Genomic DNA, 24,364 nt, shown 5'->3' on the forward strand with positions numbered 1-24,364 from the left:
CGTGCGTGCGCCCCGGAGGGTGACCTTGTCGGGCAAGGCGAATTGCATTTCTGGACCCCTGGAAACTGCCAGTGGCTCCCTCCCCGAAACCACCAGGCACGAGGGGCGGGCTTCCTCTCCACAGTGACATTTGTCCAGGATCCCGGGGACGCCCGGGGACCCCCTCTCCGCCCGCCGCCATCTCCCGGAAGGGTCGCGCGGCCTTCAGCCCGCCAGGTCCTGAGGCAGGTGAGGCCCAGAAGAAAGGAGCCTCAGAGTTCCCTAGCACGGTTTGTGATCACGCTGGGGAAACAGGCCTTTTCAAAGTGACTTTCTTTGGAAACTCCCCCCACCCCTACCCCTCGAAGAAAAAGAGGGAGCCAGTTTTCATAGAGGGAAATCCTAGGGCTGGGACTTAAAAACACAGAGGGAAGAAAGTGTTTTCCCAATTGTGTGGGAATGGAACCCTCTCTGGAAGGAGACACCTGGAATTAGCCTCCTGGAATTACAGGGAATTAATGTTAGTCCTTCTCTGCCCTGACTCTCTTATCACTCTCTTATCTGTATGCAAATGGTCACCTTGCTAGGAGCCGGTGAGCAGGTCTTTATTTTTGCTTCTTAAAAATTGGCCTCTGATTGTTGGAAGCACCTACAGACCCTTAAAGATCACCACCAGCAAGGGTTGGGCCTCCAGTGGATCTCTCTAGGAAAAGCTCTTAAGAAAATGCTCAAACATTTTCCCAAAGCTGTTATTCTGGAAATAAAAATGTATGCTGTTTGCCTATGGAAGATGGAAAGTTTGCCTTCCCTGTGACAGCTTTTCCAGCCCAGGGTTGGATCTACATCTCTATTCTCCATTATTCAGAAATAAGTCTGAACCAGACAGAACACATCTGCTATAACAGGCAAGAATGTTTTAAGCATAGGTATATAGATAAATATTTGGGATTTGGGTCATGAACAGCGTTCATTGCACCCTCTGAGCTCTCCAGGTACTGGGTAAATAGTGTCTTCCTGGCATTTTGAGTACAAAAAAACCCCCTTCAAATCCCCGATTTAGCTAATCCAAAGTTTGAGCAGCAGGCTCCTCTGGTGGAGGAGTCAGAGGTATTTGTCAATTTATTTGTTGAAAGGCCTGAGGAGAAGGGAACCAATTCAACACTTGGCAACCCAAAGCTGCTGCCAGTCCTGGACAGGAAGATTTTCATATCTGCCTGAACTTGCTCGTTGATTTCTCAGACGTCCATTTATAACAGTTCCAACAAGATAGAATCTGCCTTTGAATATCTGTAAATACGGGTAAAGATCACAATCCAGGCTCATAATGGGCCAAGACGAAAAGGCAGATTCTCCTGTTTGATTAATATTTATGTTACCGGATTCCTTTACAGAAGAAAAGATGAAACACTAATTGTGTGTGTGTTTGAGGGGGCCTCATCCTAGGTCTCTGCAGTTCATTTAGAGAGATGTACATTTTTGGATTTTTGCAGACCAGGTGCGTGTGTGTGGGTAATTGTTCATGTTTTGCTTGAAAGACAGGTATCCTGTGGTTGGTCGACTTAATGGCTATTACCCGGGGAGGAGGCCAATTTATCATCTGTTTTCCTTATTTTGACGACTCAACACTCAAAAAAAAAATTAGGTGTGATTTCTCTTTTTAGGTTTGGGTTAAGGCTTTGTGCACAGTGGCAGAAGGTTGTCATTCACAGTCCAGGGTGCTCGCCTTCCTTGGGGGCACACATCTTGCTGTGTTTCTCTCTGCGCTCTAGGCTGGGTCTGCAGGCACAGGTGGATTTGCCTTGTTTTGTTCAGGAACAGTGTGTGGCAAGGGGATTTGCTTGGCCATGGGGGATTTTGTCAGCTGGATCCAGTTGAAATTCCACTGGTGGAACTGGGAGCCACAGGGCTGGGAGGAGGCTGCCCTTGCAGCCGTTCTTTCTTGAGCACCTTCAATTTTATTGCTTGGAGAAACCTAGATTTTCTTAGAGGATTTCCTACGATTGTGGTTTCCCACGGTGGCACCTGAGTCCCAGTTAGACGTTTGATAAATACTTGCTGGAACGTCAGGGCCCATCTTAAGGTGAGAGCCCCAGAGTGGAGACTCTGGCATGGAGCCTTGCACAGCCTCTCAGGTATTTACTTCTCAAACAGCCCAAGGCAAACCAGTTCCTGTGTTAGTGTCCTTGTCCATAAAATGGGGATGTGCAGTTGTTTGCTTTCCTGTCACCGTCCAGATATGAACACAAACCAGTCTGTGGAGCAAAGCAGTTGCTGATTTAGAAGACATCATAAAAGTAGAGGCTGTTATTGTTCAGTCTGTGGGGGCGGGGTGACTAATTTGCAAAGGGGAAAAGAATCACATAGCTGCTTGTACGGGGTGTCATTTTTAATTCAAGGAAGAAGAATTAGGGGCTTGGGAGAAGGGTTTGGGAGGGAGGACTTAGATGTTCAATTTAGTAACCTAATACGCATAGGAAACACTCCTTCTCTGTCCCCATTCATTTTAGAGGACCTTCCCACTCCCTCTCTCCCCAGCTCCGTATTCCTCCAGAGGACTGTCATGTGATTCAGACTCTTAATAACAGGGGTGTTGCTGTTGTCCTTGACCAGGATACCCCAGAAGAGGTGTTTTTGCTGGGTTTTGGGCCCCAGAAGGAGGAGAGCAGGACAGGCGCAGTAGAGACTTGGGTGGGGGAGGAATGCATACAGCAGGCAGCCTTTAAGTGCACAGTCGTGCTCCATGCAGGTGAGGAAGGAACGCCATGCAGACTCGGGAGGAAATTCCTGTTTTCTTTTTGCTGCCGCCTCTCTGAGCTAACAGAAATTGGCATTTACATCCACGGAGTACACAGCTGGCTGTCGCGAAATGGTACCTGCACTGGGGAAATGGAAGCCTCCAGTGGCCTGTTGGGGTTCCATTTTACTTTTTGTTGTTTTCCTTTCCAAGAGGCTTGGTTTCTTTTTCCAGCAATCCTGGGTGACCTGAATTGGATTTTTAACAAGGGTAACCTCTGGCAAGGACCCAAACCTCTGGGTTAGTCTTGCTCTTTAGGAATACAGATGCTGTCTTTGCACACTTGCCCCCCGCCACAGGGCCCAGGCCCTGGGCTTGGGTTTTGGGGTGGGGGTGGGTGAGCATGCCCTCTCCCTTCCCCGTGGGGTCCTTGATGGAGCCCTTGTTCCGGCATCTGAGCCCGAGTGGGGTGGATACCCGAGTCTGTTGTTGCAGGCTTGTGGCCAGGAGGGTGTCTGGTGCTTCTTAATTGAATACAGATTTGAGTAAATTCCACGTGGGCAGGCAAGGGTGGCCGAGGGAGGCGGTGATGCTCCTGTCTCCCTGTGGCTGGACGGGGAAGCAGCTCATAACCTCCCAATCCCAGGAGCCTCCCGGGCCATCCATCTGGCCCACACGTTGTGCAGAAAGGTAGGGAGGTTGCCCAGGAGTTCCAGGACGCCCGTGTAGACGTTGTTTGTGTGAACGGGTTCTTCCATCTTTTGTTAGTGACAGCTCGTTAATTAACCAGCAGACTCGTGCCACCCGCCTTCCTTTGACACATGCATATATTTTGGGGTAGAAGATGCTTGGTCTCCCAAAACTCTGATCCGCACCTTTCAGGAAGTCTCCCTACAGTGCTGCCGCCTCTTCCCTCCCGCTTGTCCTCCCTGCTCCCCCTTCCTGTCCCCTCCTACCCACCCTTCCCTTAAACCCAAGTGGGCTTGTAGCTGACTGGGGGGCGGGCACGTTAAACACAGCTAAATAAATCATGTTTACGCTTGGCGTTCTCGGTAGTGAAAAATCTGTTGGCCGTTTCTACTTCCTTATTTCTCAGCATTTGCTTCCTACCTGTTTTTGAGCACATGCCCAGAAATAGTAGTTTTGTCAAATGAGGGGATAATGCCAGCCAGCCTTTCTTGCTGCCAAGGAAGCTGCTGGATTTTGCAAAACAGAGTGACGTTTTTTTAGTGACACTGATTTTTTTTTTTCCCCAAAGAAATTAGGATGTAGAATAAGGGTATTAAAATGCACTTAGGGAAGAGGGGGGAAAGCTACCTAGTCACCCCTGCCGCTCAGGGGCTTGTAGAGAGCAGGGATAGAGAAGAAAGGTCTCCATTCTGTGTGTACTTGGCTGCTGGAGGCGGAGAGGCTGCTCTGGGCCCGGAGAGCTGAGTCAGGGTTCCTTTATTTCAGCCCCAAGACTTCATTTTCTGTGCCATTTTGGTGATGTTATGCAAGGATCCTTTTTTTTTTCCTGTTTGGTTTTGTGTCTGTTTAGTTTCTGAGGCCCCTGAGCAGTACTTGCTGCATTCTTCCTCTGAGGTTACAGTGGGGAATTTCGCCCTGATCTGGGATGGGTGGGGGGAGATCCTGGCTGCTCTGTCACTGTTTATGCCTGAGATCTGCGAAGACGGTGACCCCCCCTTCCTCTGAGCTCCTTCCACGACATTTTGGGGGGGGGGCATCTAGAAATCATTTTTGTGATGGGATGCTATTGGCGGGGCAGAGGACTTCCTGGGTAATTACAGCCAAATATAGACTTGCAGATTAAAAAAAATGTATTTTTTAAAAAAACAATTTCAAAAACAAGTAAGTGAAAAATAAACACTGGGACTCCGGTCGCGAGATGAGCTGTACAGGCTTCTGTCTCAGGTCCAGCCCTCAGCTCGGTTTCAAAGACAGCCAAGGGAAAAAAAAATACAACAAAATCAAAGTCGGCGGGCCATGATTTCCCCAATTTCTAATGGGAATACTCTGCAATAGAAATGATATTTCCATTGAGGACTGCGCTGCCGGTTTCTTTAATTACATTAAATAGCGGTATAAACCTCAGCAGAACGTAAACCCCTGTTACAGCCGCGTGGCGAGCGAGGCTGGATTGAATCGTAAGGAGCAATGTTACAGTGTTAATGTGCTAACAATCTTTATTAAATTAATCCCGCGAAGTGTTAATTTTTACAAATTTTGTTGTGCACACACTGCACGTCACCTCTGGTGTGTTAGGAGATGAAAATGGATTTCACGTCAAAAAATAAGTAAGAAGGGGCGGCTGTCAGGCTGCGCCCTTAGAAGGAAATTTGTGATTTTTTTTTTTTTTGCCGTCAAATGCTACCGTACTGAAAAGAAGGCTCATAATATGTATATTAAATGCCATCTACATACAGAAAACTCAGTTAAAGGAACTACTTGGTTGAAAGTAATTACAGGCCTGTACAATTTTTTAGTGAGTGACATTTCAGACTTGGCTTAGAAACAGAAAGAGACCATAGAAAGATTTTGTGCTTACGTGATGCAGGGCGTCAGGGCCTCGGGATTCTACGTGTCCATTAGGAAAAGGTAAAAGGAAATGAAAGGGGGAAAAAAAAGACTCAATCGTCAACAAAATCCAGGGAGAGCTAGATTTTTTTTTTTTTTTTAAAGTGGTAGTGGAGATCAGTTGCTTCTGACTAATAAATACAAGTAAGAACAACATGTGCATTTAGCCTAGCAGCTCCCTATGTTTACAATTTGGCTTCTTTTCTCCCCCCCCCCCCCAACTTTCTATTAACCAAGTTCCTTTCTATGCTGTTTAAAAACAAGAACCCCCTGGCCTCTTCCTGCCCAGGTAGGATTTTATGACCCCTCTTTTTAAAAGGGCCAGTGGCGTTTGCATTCCTCAAGCCCAGGGCTGCTCTGCACCTGCGCCCTCAGCAGCCCTCTGCCCTGGCTGCCCGGGTCACTCGGAGGCCTCCTTGCCGGGCACTCTGTTTCCTTGATGTTCTTTTTATTGGCTGGACTGAGATATTTTCATTCTTAATTCCCCGGGATTCTCACAGACCCGACTTCCTTCCCCCTTCTATTTATTCTCTTGCCTCCTTCGTGCGGTGCTTGAGTTAAAGCCAGTATTGGATTCTGTGGGACCTTGGAACCACAATGACTTCCGGAGCACACCCGTTCTAAGGCCTGTTTCACGAAGGACCCGATTCTTAACAGAGTCAGGCTCGTGTTTCCACGTTATTCCCATCAGGCACAGTGGCTGCTGGTGGGAAAGCAAAAGGTGTCCTCAGATGAAAACTCACGGTTGGCATTGAATCTGAAGATTCCTTTCCTGGTTTAGTTCCCTTGTGTGACATGTGACTTCTGTCTTCACTGTGGATTTTTCTTCTAGCTCTAAATAAGGGAAACATCTGAGAGATGCCTGGCAAGTTTGTCACTGGAGACTGGTCTCTAAGCTCCATTTGAGAAAGTGGTGTGGGGGCCTGACCTCAAGTCCCAAATTCTTCATCTTAGAACGCAAACGATGCAGCCAGCGTTTAAGTTCAGTGTGTAGACTGCATCTTCATCCAGCCCTGCTTCTTGCAGATACTTGTAGTACACCGTTGGTTGCTCTGGACACATGTGGAGGTAAAATTCACAAAGGCTTTTGGATGAGTTTTGTTTGAGGGATCGAGGGTAGGAGCTGCTAAAGATCGAATGAAGCAGCTACTCAGCTTCTGACCAGAAGGCCCAAATCAGGGGAAGAAGGGGAAATTCCTCTGCTAGATACTGGGTAGATTCAGAGAACCTATCCACCCCAGTTTTGTCCTTGGCCCCTACAGACTCCAGGTGATGCCTGCAGACACTTCCACATGTCCCTGTTGCTGATATAGATGTGTTTGTTGTGTGCACATATATGTGTAATCTCTCTGTATACTATAGATGCGCATGCACACATTTTTCTAACTTGGCAAACACATGGCCTCACCCTCTGTTGTCCCCGGGCCTACCAATTCCAGGATCTTGGGCCCAGGTTGGTGGACCCTGCCTGCCACGGTCACCCCAGAGGGGTCCTGTTCTTTTTTCCATGTGCATCCTAAAGCGGTGCTACACAGGCCTCAGCCTGGTTGGAGTTTATTTGCATTCCAGCTGCCCAGAGAGCTCCAGGGGTTTCCCCCTGGAGAGATGTGAATGAAAGGAGTCCAAGCTGCAAATTTCCTCCCTGCAGATTCCAGTTTAGGGGTTGGAAGGTGAGCCCCAAATAGCTGGTCACCTCCTCTGCCTCACCCTGAGTGGTTGGTTCTGCGTAGATGGTCTGGGGGCACCCTTCCTACCCAGCACCCCCTGGAATTTCCTCTGTTCTCTCCCTTGGGGGGCTCTTTTGGAAGGGCCACGGCGATACAGCTTTACCAATTCTAGGCTCAGGGTGCAGAAAGGGTCTCTGCTGCCCCAGAGGATTTCAGCAGCTTGCATCTTGAGGAAATTGGGGTTGGCAGCCATTAAAGCAGGTGCTTTTGGACCCGGGAAAGGGGCGTGGCTGATTCTAATTGCAAGAAGCAGCTGCCCTGGCTGATGGTTCCTTTTCCAAACCCTTGTGGAAGGAAGAAAACAGGTTTTGGTAGTGTTTTGGGGGGCATGATCGGTCCTTTGCCTCTCCTGTCTCCTTCCTTGGATGCACTAAATGGGCAGCATGTTGGGGAGAGGAAATAGTTGAAGTGGTGATTCACCACGACAGATTTCAGCAGTGCTGGAGGAGGGAGGAGCTACGAGGAGACGGCCTCGCTTCCTGTCCAAGAGACCTGCTTCTTGCCTCTTCTGGGTGGCCAGATCTTCTCATGGCAGGTGTCCACACAGGGCTGTGGATGGTTGGTGGTGTCTCAGAGTGGTCATTTGAGAAGTGATGGGAGAGATGGCCTCAAGTCCAGAGTTGAACAGATGTGTGTTCCTGGAGGCCATGACCTGCTGCCCTGCACTGGCAGTGGCCCTCTCTGAGTCCAGCTGGGCTGACTGTGGATGAAGTTCATAGGGCTCTTTCAGTTGCATCCAAATTCCCACCCTCCCCAGCCACCTGTAAGGGCTGCTGTCCTTCAGCCTGTAGAGGCCAATCGTGGGTTTGAACTGTGATTTCTATGTCTCCTGAGTGATGACCCTGGAGGGAGGAGCTCTGTAAGCACAGCTGTGCAAACCCTTGTGAAACCTCACTTTTTTGTTATCCTTCCAAAGGACACGTCCACATTCACCCCCGAAACCATAATCTCTGACAGCCAGGGACTGGAGACCTGGGCTGGCCACTGGGCACTCGGGCAAAACAGTCATATTTGACTTAGAATGAGAATCCAGTGGGGAGAGGTGGGACTTGGGGAGCCCTGGCTTCGTGGGTAGAATTCCTAGGTCTCCCAATTGCTGTGGGGCAGTGAGTGGGCCATGCACATGCCCATTTGCCCTCTGCTCCTGTCTTGGAGACCTGCCCTGGAGTTGAGGTTTTCATGTTTGATGATGATGATGATGATGATGTTGTTATTATTTTTTACAATGACATGAAATCAAGTTCCAGTGTTTTCTGGTTCCTGCACTTTGGGGTAATCCCACTTAAGGAGCAGAGAAATTTACTTGGTTGTATGCCCCCCACCCCCAGACTCCTGTAGGTCTGAAATTGAGCAACAAAGAAAGTTCCTTAGAATTATTCTCTATTCCTGCTGTTTGGGCTCCTCTTCCACCCTCTATCTACCCCCCCCCCTCCTGCAAAGAAAGGGAGAAAGACATAATGATGGGAAGGTCGGGTCTTGTCGGGTGAGACCCTGTGCCTGTCTCATTTAAGGTGGCACTCCACTTCTTTCGAATAGGAAATTGCCAAAATGGATGTCATCGGCTGCTAATTAGATGTATTTTAACTGCAGGATCATTTTACCAGCTAATACTGTTATTATGTGCTTCAGTGTGAACCCATGGTGGAGCTGTTACAATATGAGCACGAGGCCTTAGCAGACAGCTAATGGAGGCTGCAGGGTCTGTGGAGGCACTTCCCCTTGGTGATGGCTAGTGACAGTCTATTTTTGGACCTAAAGATGCCTGGGTCAGGCCTTGTGCTGAAGGTCTGAGTCTTTTTAACCTCTCAGATGAGCCAGGCTTTACTGATGTCCACTTTCTTTCTATGCTTAGAGCAGGGCCTGAGTCTGAGGAGGCCCTGAGATTCCAGATTGTGGACACCAGCGGTCACCCACAGCTCTGTAGACTTAGCTGCCCTCCCCCCTGCCCCCCAGTCTTTGGGCCTCTGGACCTGGCTAGGGGCAACAAATGACCACAGGTTATGTCATGGCTGTGCCAATCTAGGCTGAGTCCCCAGAACACAGTACCAAAGTAGGCAGACCTGCATCTCGACATGGGTTACAAGCTGAGCTGGTTTCACCTCCATCTTTTCTCTCTAGCAAACCGGAAAAAGAATCCTAATTTCCCTTCGGGGTGGGAGGAGGCGGGCTAGGATTGGGATAATGATTCTTAAATATGAGCAGTGTATTTGACTTCATGTTATTTCTCCCTCCCCCCTTAATACACAGCATTTTTATCATCTTTAAGACAAAGTAGCTGGCAAAATATTTAAGTGATCAGGAAGAAATGTTTTTATTTGCCCGCGTGTGAATTGGGTTATCTGCCTATCTTGTTTATGAAATTTGGGGCTGCCTTTCCAGCACAGTATGTTCGCCTCTCAAATCTTTCCCGGCTCCCATTTCCATATTTCTGCGTGCTTGTTCTTTGTTAATCACTTGGCAAGCGCTTATTTGAATATTAAAAATTTCTTTAATCATCAAAGGCAGGAGCACAGTCTCATGAATATTCATATTTTCCCCCCTCCTCAGACTGGATTCTAGTTCATTACCCTGCAGTAAAAGCCAAACAGCCATCAATCGCCCTCATTACAGGCTCTGGCGTTTTGATTGGCTGCCTGCTGCCCAGAGCTTTTTTTTTTTTTTTTTTAAATTTTCTCCTTCTCCTATGAGCTGTCTTGTACCTGCCAACAACCACACCAAAAAAAAAAAAAAAAAAAAAAAATCAACAATGCAAGAATAAATTCTTCTGGTTGAAAATCAACTTTGCAAACTTGTCATACAGTCCTGTGGCTTGCTGCCGCCTTATCAGCCACCAGCGCCTCCACCCTTCCCTCTTACCCCCTCCCCCCCAAAAAAAAAACCTAGGGAAAAAAGGGAGAGGGAAGAGAGAGAAAATTAAATAAATAAATAAAAAGGGAGAAACTTGAGCCTCAGAGATGAATATTTGTCAAGAGAGTTGACGTAAGTTTCATTTGCATAATGACTTTGTACTTCTGCATTAATAAAATTTGCATATGAAGCCATGTTAATTACTCCTGATCATGCTTTTTGCATTCATGCATAGTAATTTTCTCCGACTTGTGAGAATTAATGTCTTGGCATGGGGGGGAGGGGGCGCGGGGACTGTCAGGTTCCCTTGCCAGTGTCCCTCGCTCACATGCCTGGCTCCCTGTCTGTCTCCTTCGCTGATCTATGACTCATTTCTGCACTATCAGTAGGAGTTCTCGCCTTAAAAAAATGTATCCGTTGAAAGGCACCAGTAGGGAGAAAAATAGACCTCTCCCGCGCAGTGTATTCCGGGCCACCTCTCTGGCTGGGGACGCGGCATCTGCAGGCTGCTGCCACGGGACGCGGGCGCTGGGCCGGGCTGGCTCCCCTCTCGCCGGGGTGGGGCGTTTCCAGGCGTTTTGTGTCTGCACGCTCAAGGTGGGCGTGTCGCCGCTAGTGCGCATGTGTGAGGCTTGGAGCGGAGCATCTGCAGGGCCCCGGGAGGGAGGAGGGCTGCAGACCCCTTGGAATGCTTCGGGCCGGGAAGGCATTGAAATGAGCTCGCGCCCGATAATGCTGGAGCTTCGGAAGCATTTTAGGGAGACTTTTTGGGGTATCTTTTTGTACCAGATACAGAGAGCCCTGTGGCAGTTTCTGGCCTTCCTAAGCCCAGTGCGTCTGGGCGCCTTCTTCAGTCTTTCTCAGCCTCAGTTTCCTCTTTTGTGAGAGTGGGACATGCTACCCCATAGGAAGGCTCTGGGCTTGCTTGAGATAACTCAGGTATTAATCGTTTATTTATTTTTCCTTAATTAAAGTGAACTTCCATGATTAAAAAAAAAATCAAGCCAGCCACGATTTTATTTATAAGCCCCCTGGATCCAACCTAAAACTGAGACGGTGGCTTGGCATCCCTAGGTGCATGGGGTCTGTTCAGATTCCAAACGGAACCCATGGACTGCAAAATAAATCATTTTACATTTTTATTTACTCTCGTAATGCTGGGGTTGGACTCCAGGGCTTCTAGGTTGCTGGGCAGGCCCACTATCCCTGAGCCACATCTCTAGTCCCTGAAAGCTTTCTTTTTAAAACAGTGACTTGCAGGCTTTGTAGGCTCCCTCCACCAGGCAGCTCCAGTGCTGTGAGAAGCACCCTTGGGAGTAGGGAAAGTTCCAAAATGGAAAACTAGAAAGGGATCTGATCATTTAGTGGTCACTAAGACGGTGACTAAGTTTACCAGATGTCTAACTTTGGTTCATGTTGTCCTGACCCTTTCAAAATGAGGAAGCTGAGGCTCTGAGAAAGTGATCACCTTAGGTCACATGGCCAGGGGATGGCAGAGGAAGGATGTGAACCCAGGCTCTCTCCTGGCCCACCCCCAAGGCCGCTGCCTCTGGGCTTCCTGGCTCTCAGGTGCTCTTTACCCACAACTCCAGATTTCCTGGCTGCACTTTTAAAGGCAAACACTCCTCCCTGTGGAAGGGCAGGGCTGGGGGATGGCCTGGGACAGGTATTGAGGCCTAGAGACAATGTCCTCACCTTTGATTTTTTTTTTAAGATTCTCTAAATGTAGAATTCACCATTTCGTCTGTCAGTGGTTTTGATTATATTTACAGTGTGTGCAGCCGTTACCACTGTCTGATTGCAGATAATCTAATTTATACTCCTACACAGAAACCCTGCACCCATTAGCTCCCAGCCCCTGGCAACCTGGACCTTCCATCTCCATTCATTTGCCTGTTCTGGATGTCTCCTATCCATGGAATCATATGATGGATGGTTTCTTGCATCACTTAACTTGTGCTGTAGCTGCAGAGGGGGCTTCTTGAATCCCACCTTTGGGGAGAGCAGCAGTCTAAGCCGCCCCCAGGGACATCCTCCTGCATGGCAGAGGGTAGCCTAAGAGTCCCAGAGGCCCTCACTCTGCAGTCCGCTCTTTTGCTTCTTCTGAGCCACTCCTGAAGCAGGGGACTTCAGTGTGGTCAGCATTCCTAAGGAGGCCCTGGGGTGCAGCCCCAATCCCGTGCAGAGCTTTGTGTTATGGTATGTGACCTGCGCTGACAGACTCTGGTCTAGCCCACTGCTGCCCTTTGCTTCCTGCTCCTTGGCTCTTCTGCTCATCAGGGGAATGGAGTGAAGTGGATGTTATCTGGGACAGCTGACTCCAGGCTGTGAGGTGCTGCACAGCTGGGGTCAATGCTGCTGGCTGTGTTGCCATCTTGCCCAGAGCCCAGGAGCCAGAGTCTGGACTTGGCTCTTTACAGCTATTGATGGCTGGATTGAGGTCAAGGACTCTTAGGCTTCCCTGCCCTTCCTTTGCTGTCAGGATACCAGGTGTCCTGGTCCCTCCACCCCAATTGCAGCCATAGAGGGAAACAGAAGATATAGCTGGACTCATGGTCCAGAGCTCCCCAAGCCTCAGGCCCCACTTATTCCCACTTGCTGAATAGGTGGTTAGGGTATACTCAGCACAAAGCCACTGTCAGGGCCACAGAGGGTCCAGAGCCCACCATGGTCTGAGGGAGGTTCCATGTAGGTCTTTGAGGCCTGTAGTGGGCAGGGTCAGATGTACAATGTCCAGTTCCAGGCTGGGGGTTCAGGCAAGAGCTGTCCAGGGCAGACTTCCGGAAGGAGGCAGGTGACACTGGCCTCAGATGCAGACCTTTTTCGGTGCCTACACTAAATCTGGGGCTTGACCTTCCTGTCAGCCTCTGGGGTTCCTTGGCCACGCCCTTCTGGGGCTGTGGCCAGTTCTGAGACAGCCGGGGGCTTGGGCTAGCCTAGTGCAAAGTCTTCATGGGCCTGGGCAGTGTTGGCACTAGCTTTGTTTGTAGCTTCTTGGCAGGACATATTCAGAGTTCCCAAGCTTCAAGCTGGGGTTCTTCTCACATGCCACGAAGACCCTGATCCTGGATTCACATTTTAGAGAAACAGAGCATGTCAAAAAAGAGCTCTGGTTTTAGAGCCAGGCAGCAGGGTTTGATGGGGTCGGTTGCTGGGATCTGCAGTTTTCTGAGTCATGGCCTCTGTTTCCTGGTCTGTGCAATGGGTGTCCTAGGTCCATGCCCACCGTGGCATATTAGGAAGCTCAGTCACATGAAGACAGACAGGTTCCTGGTTTGCAGTGGGTTTGCTGAGCACAGTGGCTCTTCCTGGGATGGGGGAGTCACGCATGGTGGCTGTGGAGTGGGCCAGTTCCCCTCATGCAGACCTGTGCTGGGAGGTGAGGTGCTGTAGCCTCTCTGGCGAGCTGACTGGGCTCAGCTGCCCATCATCTCGTTGATGTTTTCTTTTTGTCTCTCTGATGCTTCCCTGCTCAATTATTTACCCAGGGAATTTGGGCTTCTTCACTTGTGGTTTTGGCAAGGGCTTCACACAAATGTTTTGCCCTGGTGGTCTCTTAGCCATGTAAGATAAACGGCCAAATCAAACGCAGGCCTTGCCGGCAGCCCAGGCGAGCTGTAGGGCTGGGCCGAGGCGAGGCGGGCCCTGGCCTGGCCCTCCGAGTTGCTGTCAGACACTGGGGGTGGCGAGTGGGGGAAGCAGGGACTCCCAAGCCAGGGCTGAGACATGAAGAGGGGTCTGGGCCGTGCCAGGTTTTCCTTGGGGTGGAGGGAGGAGGGAAAGCAACCCGGGCTTGGGTGCTGCTTGCGGGGGACTGGAGAGGGGCCTCAGCTAGTAGTTAGCTAGGCAGCTCGCTCCTCAGTGCCCAGCCCCCTGGAGGTGGACTTGAGGAGCCCAGGCCTGTCCCAAGAGCCCATCGCGGTGTCAGACGGTGGCGGCTCCGAGCTTCCCAGTACTTCCCGGGGTAGCCCAGATCTGGGGGAAGAAATCCCCAATTGGAGCCTGCTCCAGTTTGCTACAGAAGACCCTTCCTGGAAGGGTCTTTCCTGGGAGTGGGGCCCTGACAGTCCCTATGTGCCTTAGCCCCCTACACAAGGCCCCCAGAAGTGGGGTGTCAGTCCCTAGACCTGGCAGCTGTGGATATAGGACTCTCTCCAGTGCCCCCTGCCCACTTCCCTGACCCCCTCTCCCCTGCCTGTGCCCTGGTCACCCTCCCTGCAGGGCTTGGCACCCCTGGGGCCTCCGGTCCTTGAAGGCTGGCTGCAGCCCTGCACCCTGGGCCCCCTCCCATGCCCTAAGCCCCTTGTGCAGTCCAGGGCCCGACTGACCAGTCTTTTCTATTGTTTTTTCTCCAGGGCCATGCAGGCCTGCCCAGCTGCCAGCGATGGCCCCCATAGCTGCCTCCTCCCACCCTCACACATCCGTGATCACTCCACCTCTGCGCGCCCTGGGCGCTCTCCCGCCCTGCTTCCCGCTGCCCTGCTGCAGCGCACGCCCGGTCTCGGGCGACGGGACTCAGGGTGAGGGTCAGACGGAGGCTCCCTTTGGATGCCAGTGTCAGTTGTCAGGTAACGAGGCCGCCGCGATGGGGGGGTGGGCTCCCGGGGATGGCGGGATGTGCCCGGGCAGAGCAGGGGACCTAAGGTGGGACCCAGGGAGGAAGAGCAACCCTCACCCAAAAGGCATTTTTGGGGTGCTCTGGGAAGCGGTGAAGGATGTCCACAGAACTGTAAACCCGTGACTGGTCCCCATGGGTCAGGAGGTCCCTCCACCCCTGACCCCCCCACTCCCAGAATGCATTGCCCAGCCTCCAAATTTCATCTCTTTGGGCTGTTTAGCTAAAGCTTAATTGGATAACGCTTAACATCTGAGGTTTTCTTCTGCCCCTGCTCCCCTGCCGCCCTGACGAGGCTGGGAGATTCCTTGGTTGTCTGTGTGCATCGCCGGAGCCATCCGAAATGCTGAGTTTCTCTTTGGGACAATGTGTTGCCCATTAACTTAGAGGGAAAAAAAAAAAAGTTGCTCAAAAGGAGCCTTTTAAAAAGCTGTGGCCACGGGAGGGAGTGAAACATTCTGGGGTGGGGGTGGGTGGGCAGAGACAGGGGCCTGGCTCTGGGCGGACCTCAGACCCTCACATCTGTGCTTGCCCTCGCTCCCCCTGCTCCCCTGGGAGGCCATGTGGCTGCCTATAACACAGACGGGCAGGCAGGGCAGCAAGGTGACGCTCGGCCTCCACCTCCTCCCCACTCTGTCCCCAAAGAGAACCCAAAGTCCTGTGGCCTGGGTTCCCCAGGAGCTCACTGCAGCTCAAGCAGGCCTGGTGTGCAGTGCGCGGTGGCTGCGTGAGCCAGGATGCTGACACAGACTCACGTGGCCATGGCTGTGGCCTGGTTTCCGTGGCAGGGGCTAGGAAAGGAGAGGGTGGCTGCTCACCCGGCACACTGCAGGCTTTCTCTTGACTCAAGATGTCAAAGGAAGACTTTGTATTGAGCAGGTTTTGCTTTTCATTGATGCTGTCCCAAGGGACAGTCCTTGGTGGAGCATGAGCTTTGCAAATGGCCCCTGCTAGCCTCTGCTCCAGGGCAGGAACTCCTGGCCTTCCTGCTGGTGGGGTGGCCGGCAGCCTTCAGTGCCACCCTGCTATGACGGGTGATGACATCATAGGATCTGGCTTCCAGGGGGAAGTTCTGTTTTTTTACTGGGCTTGTGCCTTAAATGCTCAAAGATCAGAATCACCCGGGAAGGAGTTGGAACTACTTGTAAAGAAGCTGGCTGCCTGTCTGGGGCTGCCTGCTCCCCAGGGTGGTTGGGGCTCCTGTACTGGCTTGGTTGTCGATTGCTCTGTGAGTCTGGGGAGGACCTTTTTGCCCAGCGAGGGTTGTCTGCTCTGTCTGGGTGGCTGCCCCACTCTCATGGCTTCCTGTAATTAGTGCAGCAGCCCTGCAGCCACTGGGGGGGCCACGCTATCAAAGATCAGCCTGAGTGTTTACGACCGGACTCGGTCAAGTTCTGCATGTAGAAACACGATCTCCTCGCCAGAGGCGCACCCGAGTTTGCTTAACCCTCTGTTGGCTCTGTCTCTCCTTAGAAGCTGCCAGAGTGGAGGAGAGTTAGCCATGGGACGGGGCACCTCCCTGGCAGGGTGGGCTTTCCTGGCAGCTTTGTGGAGTGCCAGGCAAGAGCCACTGCAGTCCAGTTGTGCAGATGGGGGTGGAGGTGGGGGCAAAGTCTGGGAGGGCATGTGGCTGGGCCAAGGCTGCAGGACTGGGATTTGTCTCTGGGAGGCCTCCTGAGCAGGCCACCTCTCTTCCCAGGGAGCCACACTGTCTCTGCCTCTGTGCAGTGAGGATGAGCAAGGTTTGCCCTGCCTGACTCCCAGTGAACTCTGCCATCATCGTCCCCACGTACTCTACTGGGCTCCTGATAAGGGCCATGCCTAGCGTGGGCACTGCCTGACACCAGACATTTGCGTGCGTTCTTGAACGCAGTCCTCACAGCAGACTCACACTTTACTCCCCCACTTTATGGATGAGCCTTGGAGACGTGGTGGTCTCACGGCTCACATGCACCCGCTCATTCTTCAGCCAAAAGCCATCTCTTGGGCACCTGCTTTTAGGCACCCTGCAAACAGAGTGTGGGCTTCTGCCCACCTGCAGCTTGCATTCTGCTGAAGGTATGGGGTGGGAAGGTGGGAGAGCAGGCAGCGAGGAAGTCGCCCTTGTCCAGCACCCGCCTCGTCAGTGGCCTGGGCGCATCTCTGGATTTTAGGGCTTCAGAAGTTCCAGGGCTCTGGCCTGCGAGCAATGCCATGCTTGGGGAGAAGAGTGGGCAAGGGTGAGGCACTGTTCCTGAGGTTGGGACCACAGTGGTCAGCTCCTGGGCCTTTCGGGAGCCACCCCTAAGGGGCCTGCTCTTGCTTCCCACCCTCTGCTCCACACTCAATGCTTTTCTCGTTCTTCCTTTGGTCCCTGCTTATTAGCCTGCACTAGAGTGGACTGTCATATTAGCCTGCACTAGAGTGGACTGTCATATTTGCTGATCAATTTCAATACCTGAAAATATCCCATTCCAGTGGTTCTTGTCCCTTTGTGGTTTCTGTCCCTGTGACTGGGCTGTTTGTTTAAGTGTTTTTAGTGCCTGTTTAATTAGTAGCTGGAATGGAGTCGTTCAATTCCCAGTAACGGTTAGGAGGAAGCAGTCCACTGTACCAATGGAGTGGGGCTGCCATTCTCACTTTGTTTTGTCCCTTTTTGGATGAGGATGCATTGAACCCATCTCTTGAAGTTCACAGGGCAAGCCCCTGTGCAAATGTGTCGTACACAGGTTAACTGTGTGCCGTAAATGCACTCTCGGTTATTTATAGAAGGTGTGAGTCTGGGGGGGGGGAAGCATACAGGTGTGGTTCACCTCCATCCCAGGGTCCCAGAAGCTCAGTCCCCCACCCCGGGCCTCCTACGGTGGTCACAGCGGGAAGCAGGGACTCTGGGTCTGTTTCCTGTGGACTCTGCTGTTGTAATGTGGGGCTCTGAGCTGAGGCCCTGCTGGGGCTCAAAAACCTTCCCTGAGAAATTCCAGGTGAAGGCTGCGGGGTGCCTGTGGTCCTGTTTGGTCAGTGGACTTGAAGATGTCATTGCTCCTCTTTGAGCCTTGGGTTTTTTTTAAATACACCCCCCCAACACACACACACACACATGCACATTCACAGAGACATTTTCATGTTGTTTTCTGAAGCAGATCACTGGGGGCTGCATGGGGCTTGGTGGGGGTTCCACGATGGATATGGGGACAGAGGGTGGGAAGTGAGAGTAAGCCCCTCAGAAGTGGCTCCTGGAGAGGTCCAGGGGGACTGCCCACTATAGTCTCCTCCCCAGGACTCAGGAGGCACCTGAAGATTGCTGGGCTTCCCCTTCCCCCAGCGCTTCTTGTTCTGAGGTTTCTGTGATTGGAAGGTGGTCATAGAGCGTTATCAGATTTCTGGGGGTTGCAGTGTGAACTGGGTGGCCTCAGATGGGCCAGGGTCCTTCCCCTTTCCTCCATCTCCCCATCTGTGAATTGGGGGTACTATTAGCTCCTGGGGTTGATCCTAGGATTGCTTGGGGTCACATAGGCCAGGTGCTGAGTGTGAGAACAGTGCCTTGTGCTGAGCGGACCCACAGGAGCAGAAGAAGGGCTTCCTACTTGGCCGTGCTGGGTGCCTGGCACTGTGCGGAGGTCCTCTCAAGCTGCGTGCCTGGCATCACACTTAAAGGTATTGAGCGCCTTGGCTGCCGCAGATCATGCACCAGCCTTAGGAGGCGAAAAAGGAATGTAGACACTTCATTGCATATTTAAAGGCTGCAAATGGTCATCAGCCACAGTGATTAATACATGCGCTTGGAGAAGTTCAAGGTCTCATGCAAGAACACACAGGATCCCGGCTCAGGGAAGTGGAAGTGTTTGGATTTAATAGAGGGAGTCAGTTGCAGTCATTAGTATATGCTGAAATCACAGGGCAATCTTGTAAAGTTAAATTCAATTTACTTTTCTACTGAAATTGTGCTTGCTGTGTTATTTAACTAGTCTGGGGTTTCTTGGCATGGGTTAAAGGGACAATAAAGATAAAAGAATACCTGTAAGTAAATAGTAGGGTTGAACAGTAGAATCTATCGTTTTCTCCTCCTTCAATTATATCCCAGCGTTCCTTCTGTGTCGGTTTTATAACCGGAGCCGTCCAATGGGAGGCCGTGGATTAGACCACCCTCGCTGCAAAGGCCTGATGCAATTAATACAGTCTGTCTGGAAAGTGGCCTTATTTCTGGAAGTTTTATGTTAATGATATGGTCTGCGCTTTGCACATTTCATACCAGAACAAGAAGCAAGCTGGAGTTGCTTTCTGAACTGGGTTTGATTAACAGCGGAGGATCCATGTGCAGCCCAGCAGCGTTGCGGACAGACGGCCACCTCCCTGAGCCCCCGCTGATGCTCAGCAGGGCTGCAGTGGGCACTAGGGCCTCCTTTGGGACTCTGGAGGGAGGGGTGAGTACGGGGTGAAGAAGAGAAGGGAGGCTGTGGATAGACCTCCTTCCGGTTGGTGCCCTGAGACTGGCTCCCTTGCACAGTAGCCGTCTTTAGGGTCGTCCAGGTCCCAGGGTCAGTGGGGTTGGCTTCTGGTAGATAAAGCGCTCTCCGGGAGTTAGTACAGATTCAGAGTCATCTGCACACCTACGTTGCCTAAGGGGCTGCTGCTCCCAGCACTCAGGACCCAGCATTCACCACGTCCCCGGAGAGTCCTTCCTGCCAGTTCCTGGATTCCGCGCTGGCGTGTGTCCTCTTGGGATGCTCTGCTGAGAGGTCTTCCTCCACCGCCTGCCTGGCAACCAGGCGCCACCCTCGGCCACTGGAGGAAGTGCCTGGAGCGCCACGGAGAGCTGCAGGAAGCCCATTCTCCGGAGCCTTGTAGGTGGCCGAGGGTGACAAGGGGCTTTAGTGGACTCCTGAAAAGTCCCCCGTCCAGTGTAGCTGGAAAATCACGTCTCCAGGGGCCAAAGGGGCCAGGAGTGGGGCCAGCCGAAGGACTCCTACAGGGGTGACCATCCTTAGATAAAAGGTCCTAGCCGCGCCCAGAGGAGACCCACTGTCACAGCCTGACACAGACGGTCTCAGTCCCCGCGCTGGCCCTTACGATGATCTGCAGGCAGAGCTAAATCAAAGAATTCTGTTCAAATCCGTACAAGATGTTGCTGTTTTTCTGCTCTGATGGGAGAGGCATTTGGAAGTGCAGTTTCTTTCTATCTTTCTTCCTTTTTTTTTTTTTTTTATAGCTGTCTTAAAAAGGAGTTTGGCTGTTTAGCACAGCTGGTGCTCATTACATTATGCACTGGCAATAAAATAGCATGTGTAATTAATTTTTAATGCAGCGCTGGATGCAGTGCTTTCAAGCAGTTAGTGGATGTGAAGAAGCAGCACTGGCCCGACACGAGAGACCTCGGAGCAAGGCGGCCGCTGCTCCCTTGCAGGGGATTTGAAAGTGGCAGAGGAGCCTGGGCGCTGCTCTCCATGTGTAGCTGACTGGCCAGAAGTGGCTTTGCCCTGGGTGACCCGAGGCTGCAGTCTTCAACCATCCCACATCAGGCGAGGTGGCCTCATGCAGGCCCGTCATTGGATAGATGGGGGAAGCTGAGGCACACAGGGGGACACATGCCACAAGATGTGGGTGGTCAGGCTGACTCAGGCCTAGGTCCCTCGGGCGCCACCCACCAGGCAACACTGCCTCTTTTGAGTTCACATTGAAAACCACAAAGGACATCTGTCACTAGGGGAAGCTGTGGAAAAACTGCTTCCTACCTTCTCCGTGTGAAGCCTGCGACTGGACGTGGCAGGTGGACATGTGACAGTGAGGAGCCCCAGGTGTGGCCCCTGGGGCTCAGCTTTGCTGTCTGGCGTGGGAAGGTCCTCTCTGCATCCGGTGTGTGTGCCTTGGTTGCTGGCTGCCGTGTCCTCAGGGCTCTGTGGCGTGAGTGTCATGCCAGGGTGGTCATGCACCTGTGTTAGGGGGAGCGCTCCAGGGAGTGGGAAGCTCTAGAGGTGGGCCCGTCCTTGGTCTCGGTTCTCAGAGCGAATGGGGGTGAGTGTGGGATGCGAGCCAGCCACTCGCTGTCTCTAAGCCCCAGTTTTCTCACCTGCAGAACGGGGACACCCGAAGTATCTGCTCGTCATTCCTGTGTTAGGAGGTCCCCTGAATAGAAACCGTGGGGTTGTGGCCTCAGCTGTTGCCAGGGTGAAGGAGTGGGAGAGGGCAAGCAGTGTGGAGAAGCAGGGCCATACTGTGACCTCGGGGACCTGCCCCCTGATGACAAGTCTGCCAACTGAGTCCCTTGCCTGCACTTTCTTAGTGGGGAAGGAAGGGCCACTGTTATCCGTCTTCCTAGGGCTTGCTGCTGTTTCCTAAGGAACCTACTATGTGTCCTTATTGCCCTGGACACCGTATCCTGTTCTCATCTTGCCCCTAAGAAGAGAGAGCCCCCTACTTTGCCCAGGAGGATACTGAGCTCAGAGAGGCCAAACAACCTACTTGAGGTCACAGAGCACACGAAGGGTAGAACCGAGATTCCAACTCAGGTCAGCTTCACCTCAGTGTGCTCCTGGCTGTCCCTTCCCACTTCCTGGGGGCTGCACGGGCCACTTGGACATGGACGATAGATATGGAACTGGCCAGCGGGAAACCGGATCACACAAGAACATCCTGGGCGGACCCAAGTTTCCTTCATTTCGCTGGTCATGCCTGTGCCTGACCCCTGGCTAGAAGTGGGGGATGCAGAAGTGAGAGGGGGTCTTTGCCAGGCCCTTGCCCTGGAGGGGCCCACAGTGGGGAGAGCGCCTCTCTGGAGCCTTGTTGTGCCGTGATGTGAGATACGTGCTCCCTGGTGCCTTTCTCTATCTAAAAAGAATAAACAAATGGACCAAGTTCATGGGAGGGAGTGGGGAGGTTCCAGGAGACAGCTGTGTCTGGAAGGTGAGCTGGGGCAGGGGGAGTGTCCTCTGGTCCAGTGTGGTCAGGGACAGATGTCCTGGTCCAGGATGTCTTACTGGAAGGCTCCCTGTGGCCCGAGTCACCTCCATCTCTGCCTGGCTGGACTTAGGGGGAAACAGAGTCACGGACCCTGAGACCACCAGGAGGAACTTTGGACTCAGAGGTGAAGCCTGGGACTCCATCAAAGTGCCCTCAAAGTGGGCTTCTGGGATTGGAGTGGGAGTCAGGGCCTCGGCCATGGGTCCTACCAGCCTGCATGGGCTGGCTCAGCACCCTTCCCCCAGGGTGCATTGGGGCTGGGGCCTGTGGGTGCCTGGGCTGTACTGATGGGTGTCCAGGGAGACAGAGGACCCACCTCCCTGTCGTAGTAGAATCGACTTCTCTGCACCCGAGAGGAGCCAGGTTCATGTCCTGAAGAAGCTTGAGGTGTTCTTTGCGTGTTTTTGGTGCGGGGAACAGTATGTCCTTGACTTTGCAAACCCCGAGGGCAGGGTAGGGGTGGAGGGGCTGTGTGCTGTCCACATTTCACAATCCAATCCAAATAGTTTTAACCGTGAAATAGAGTTGATCCAAACATAATCCAGGTAGGCCAATGTCCTCCACAAAGCAGCAGGAAGAAACCATGGTGGGCAGGGGCCCCTCTGTGAGGGGGCTCCAAAGACCCCATTAGGCCTCAGGAGGATCATAGCCTGACCCTCACTGCGGCCACCTCTGAGGACTTTATTTAATAATGGCTAAGAATGGGTGGCGGTGACCTCAGTGTGTGGTCAGAGGCAGGTGAAGCATCAGCCTTGATTTTCTTTCCCATCCAGGTCCTTCTGGCACTTGGCAATGGGGCTCCCAGGTTGTAGCCAGGCCTTTTCTACAAGCCCACTCTGTGTCAGGCCCTGGGCAGCAGCCTTCTGAGCTCTGAACCTAGGTCTCCTCTTTTCGGGGGCAGCCTCTTCTGTACTCCACAGGTGAGGAGACCGATGTCCCCAGGTGTCCCTGTTTGCTCGGTGAAGTGTGGCTGGTAGGCAGCAGAGCTGGGGTTGCCGCCCGGGGCACTTTGGGCCTGGGGCCTGCTGCCCCTCCCGCTGGACTTCACCTGGCAGGTATGAGTCGGGGCGGCCGAGGGAGAGGTTTGAGCCAGTGAGTCATGGAGCTGCCAAGGGCCAGCCGGCCGCACCCTGGGTAGTACGAACGCCTGCGTTTTATGGTTTCAACAGAGGGTCAGAGGACACGGGACTTCTCCACAGAGGTTAATGCAAAAACAGAGTCGCTCTCTGCAGGAACAGGGGCAGTTAGAATCTTTCCATGAAACTGGACATTTTAAATGATTGCCTTTGTTAATAAGAGGTGAGGGATGATGACTGGTAGGCGAGGTCTGCCCCTCCCCACCTCCCGGGGTACCTCTCTGCTCTGGGTGCTGTGTTTAGCCAGTTCTTTCTGACTCAGGTTGTTTTGCTCTGAATTTCTCCTGTGTCATTAACCAGCTCATTGACTCTCGATTTACCCATGAACGAAACCAGTGATGGAGGACCCACTATGTGCCATAGGCGAGATGGGCGGTATCTCCCTTGAGTCTGATACTAGTATGGCATTGTGGGATTGGGGCTTTTTAAAATATACAGAGGACTTACAGTTCTAACCATCTCCAGGGTGCAGTTGAGTGGCCTGAGGTACACTGCCGTTGTTACCCAACTGTCACTACCGTCCGGCCCAAACAGAACTCTGCCCCCCTTAAGCTCCAGCTCTGCCCTTGCATCTTCCATGTTACTTCCTGTTTCTATGAGAGTGACTGCTCCAGGGACCTCACAAAAGTGGAATCACATGGCCTTTGTCCTTATGTGGATGGCTCACTGCACCCACCATCATGTCCTCAAGGGTCAGCCACGTGGCAGCAGGTGACAGGATTTCCTTCCTATGTAAGGCTGAATCCTGTCCCTGGGCGGATGGACCATGTTTTCTCCTCTATTTGCCCGTCAGGGAGCGCTCGGGCCATCGCTGCTTCTTGAGTACAGTGGACGATGCTCCTCTGCGTGTCTGAATGTCTCTCTGAGGCCCCACTTTTCGGATCTTTTGGACTAAAATCTCCGTCATTATGATTGCTGGATCATATGGGGATGGGTTTTCCTTTCTGAGGACGAGTCAAACTGTTCCCACATGGCTATGCCATTTTACACCCCACCCCAGGGTGCACAGGGTTCTGGTTGCTGGACTTTAGCCCTGAGGACACTGTCTCTCAAGGTTGTGGGCAACAGCTGGACCAAGCTTCGTGGTAATAAGCCTGAAAGTGTGGACTGGCACCCGGGCCCCTCTGGCCCGGACTTGGCTCCTGCAGCTGCTGCCCTGGGCTGCCTCCTTCACTGTTTTGAGTGTAGCACCCCAGTTTCACGTACTGTTCCCCAGGACAGCCTTGTCTCCCAGGACAAGGTTTTAGCAGTCAGCTAAACCTTTACCTAACTTGAGAGTTTGGGGAAGAAAATTCTGCGAATGGGCAAGTTCCCTTCTGCCTGGTCCTCAGGGCAAGGATCTGACAGAGTGGCTTAGCAGAGAGAAAGAGCCCTGTATTTAGAAGCAGTGCCCCTGGGGGCTGGGAAGGCTCTCCAGGTGTCCCAAGGCACGCTCTGCTCCTCTTTGAGCCTCTCGGGAGGGGGTCTCTGTCTCAGTGGAATCCTCCTGCTGGCCTGGCTTTCCTGGCTATGCACGAGGACTGGAGAGTGGGGTTCCCGGGTGTGGCCCTGGGTCCTTCGTCGATGGGAGAAGGTAGTTGTGAGGCTGATGATTTGGGCTGTGATTTCTGTCGCCCTCTGTGAAGGGCCCAGGCAGTGGCCTGCCTGTAGCAAATGAACACAAACCAGGTGGCTTTTACCTACAAAATCTGTTCTCTCACAGTAGAGGAGCCACAGGTTCAAGATCAAAGTGTTGGCCCACTTCAGAGCTCCTGGGAGGGTCCTTCTGGCTGCGTCCAGCATCTGGTGGCTGCAGGTGTCCTTGGCTGGTGTCCAC

At 52.4% G+C, this 24,364-nt stretch overlaps 1 protein-coding gene across 6 annotated transcripts in view; it reads left to right on the forward strand.

The window, feature by feature from the left end:
* Positions 1 to 24,364, forward strand: part of Bcl11b (BCL11 transcription factor B) — an 85,218-nt gene that overhangs the window by 24,017 nt on the left and 36,837 nt on the right. For 2 of the 6 annotated variants that reach the window (XM_026399433.2, XM_026399434.2), the window contains exon 3: positions 14,220 to 14,432. The exons of 3 other annotated variants lie outside the window; for them this stretch is intronic. In XM_026399433.2, the coding sequence (XP_026255218.1) occupies positions 14,220 to 14,432 (213 nt within the window). The remainder of the gene's footprint in view (positions 1 to 14,219; positions 14,433 to 24,364) is intronic. One more of the 6 variants, XM_077799942.1, reaches the window with a different exon arrangement.

This window comes from Urocitellus parryii, chromosome 6, assembly GCF_045843805.1.
Source record: "Urocitellus parryii isolate mUroPar1 chromosome 6, mUroPar1.hap1, whole genome shotgun sequence".
In the NCBI taxonomy this organism is placed as follows: Eukaryota; Metazoa; Chordata; class Mammalia; order Rodentia; family Sciuridae; genus Urocitellus; species Urocitellus parryii.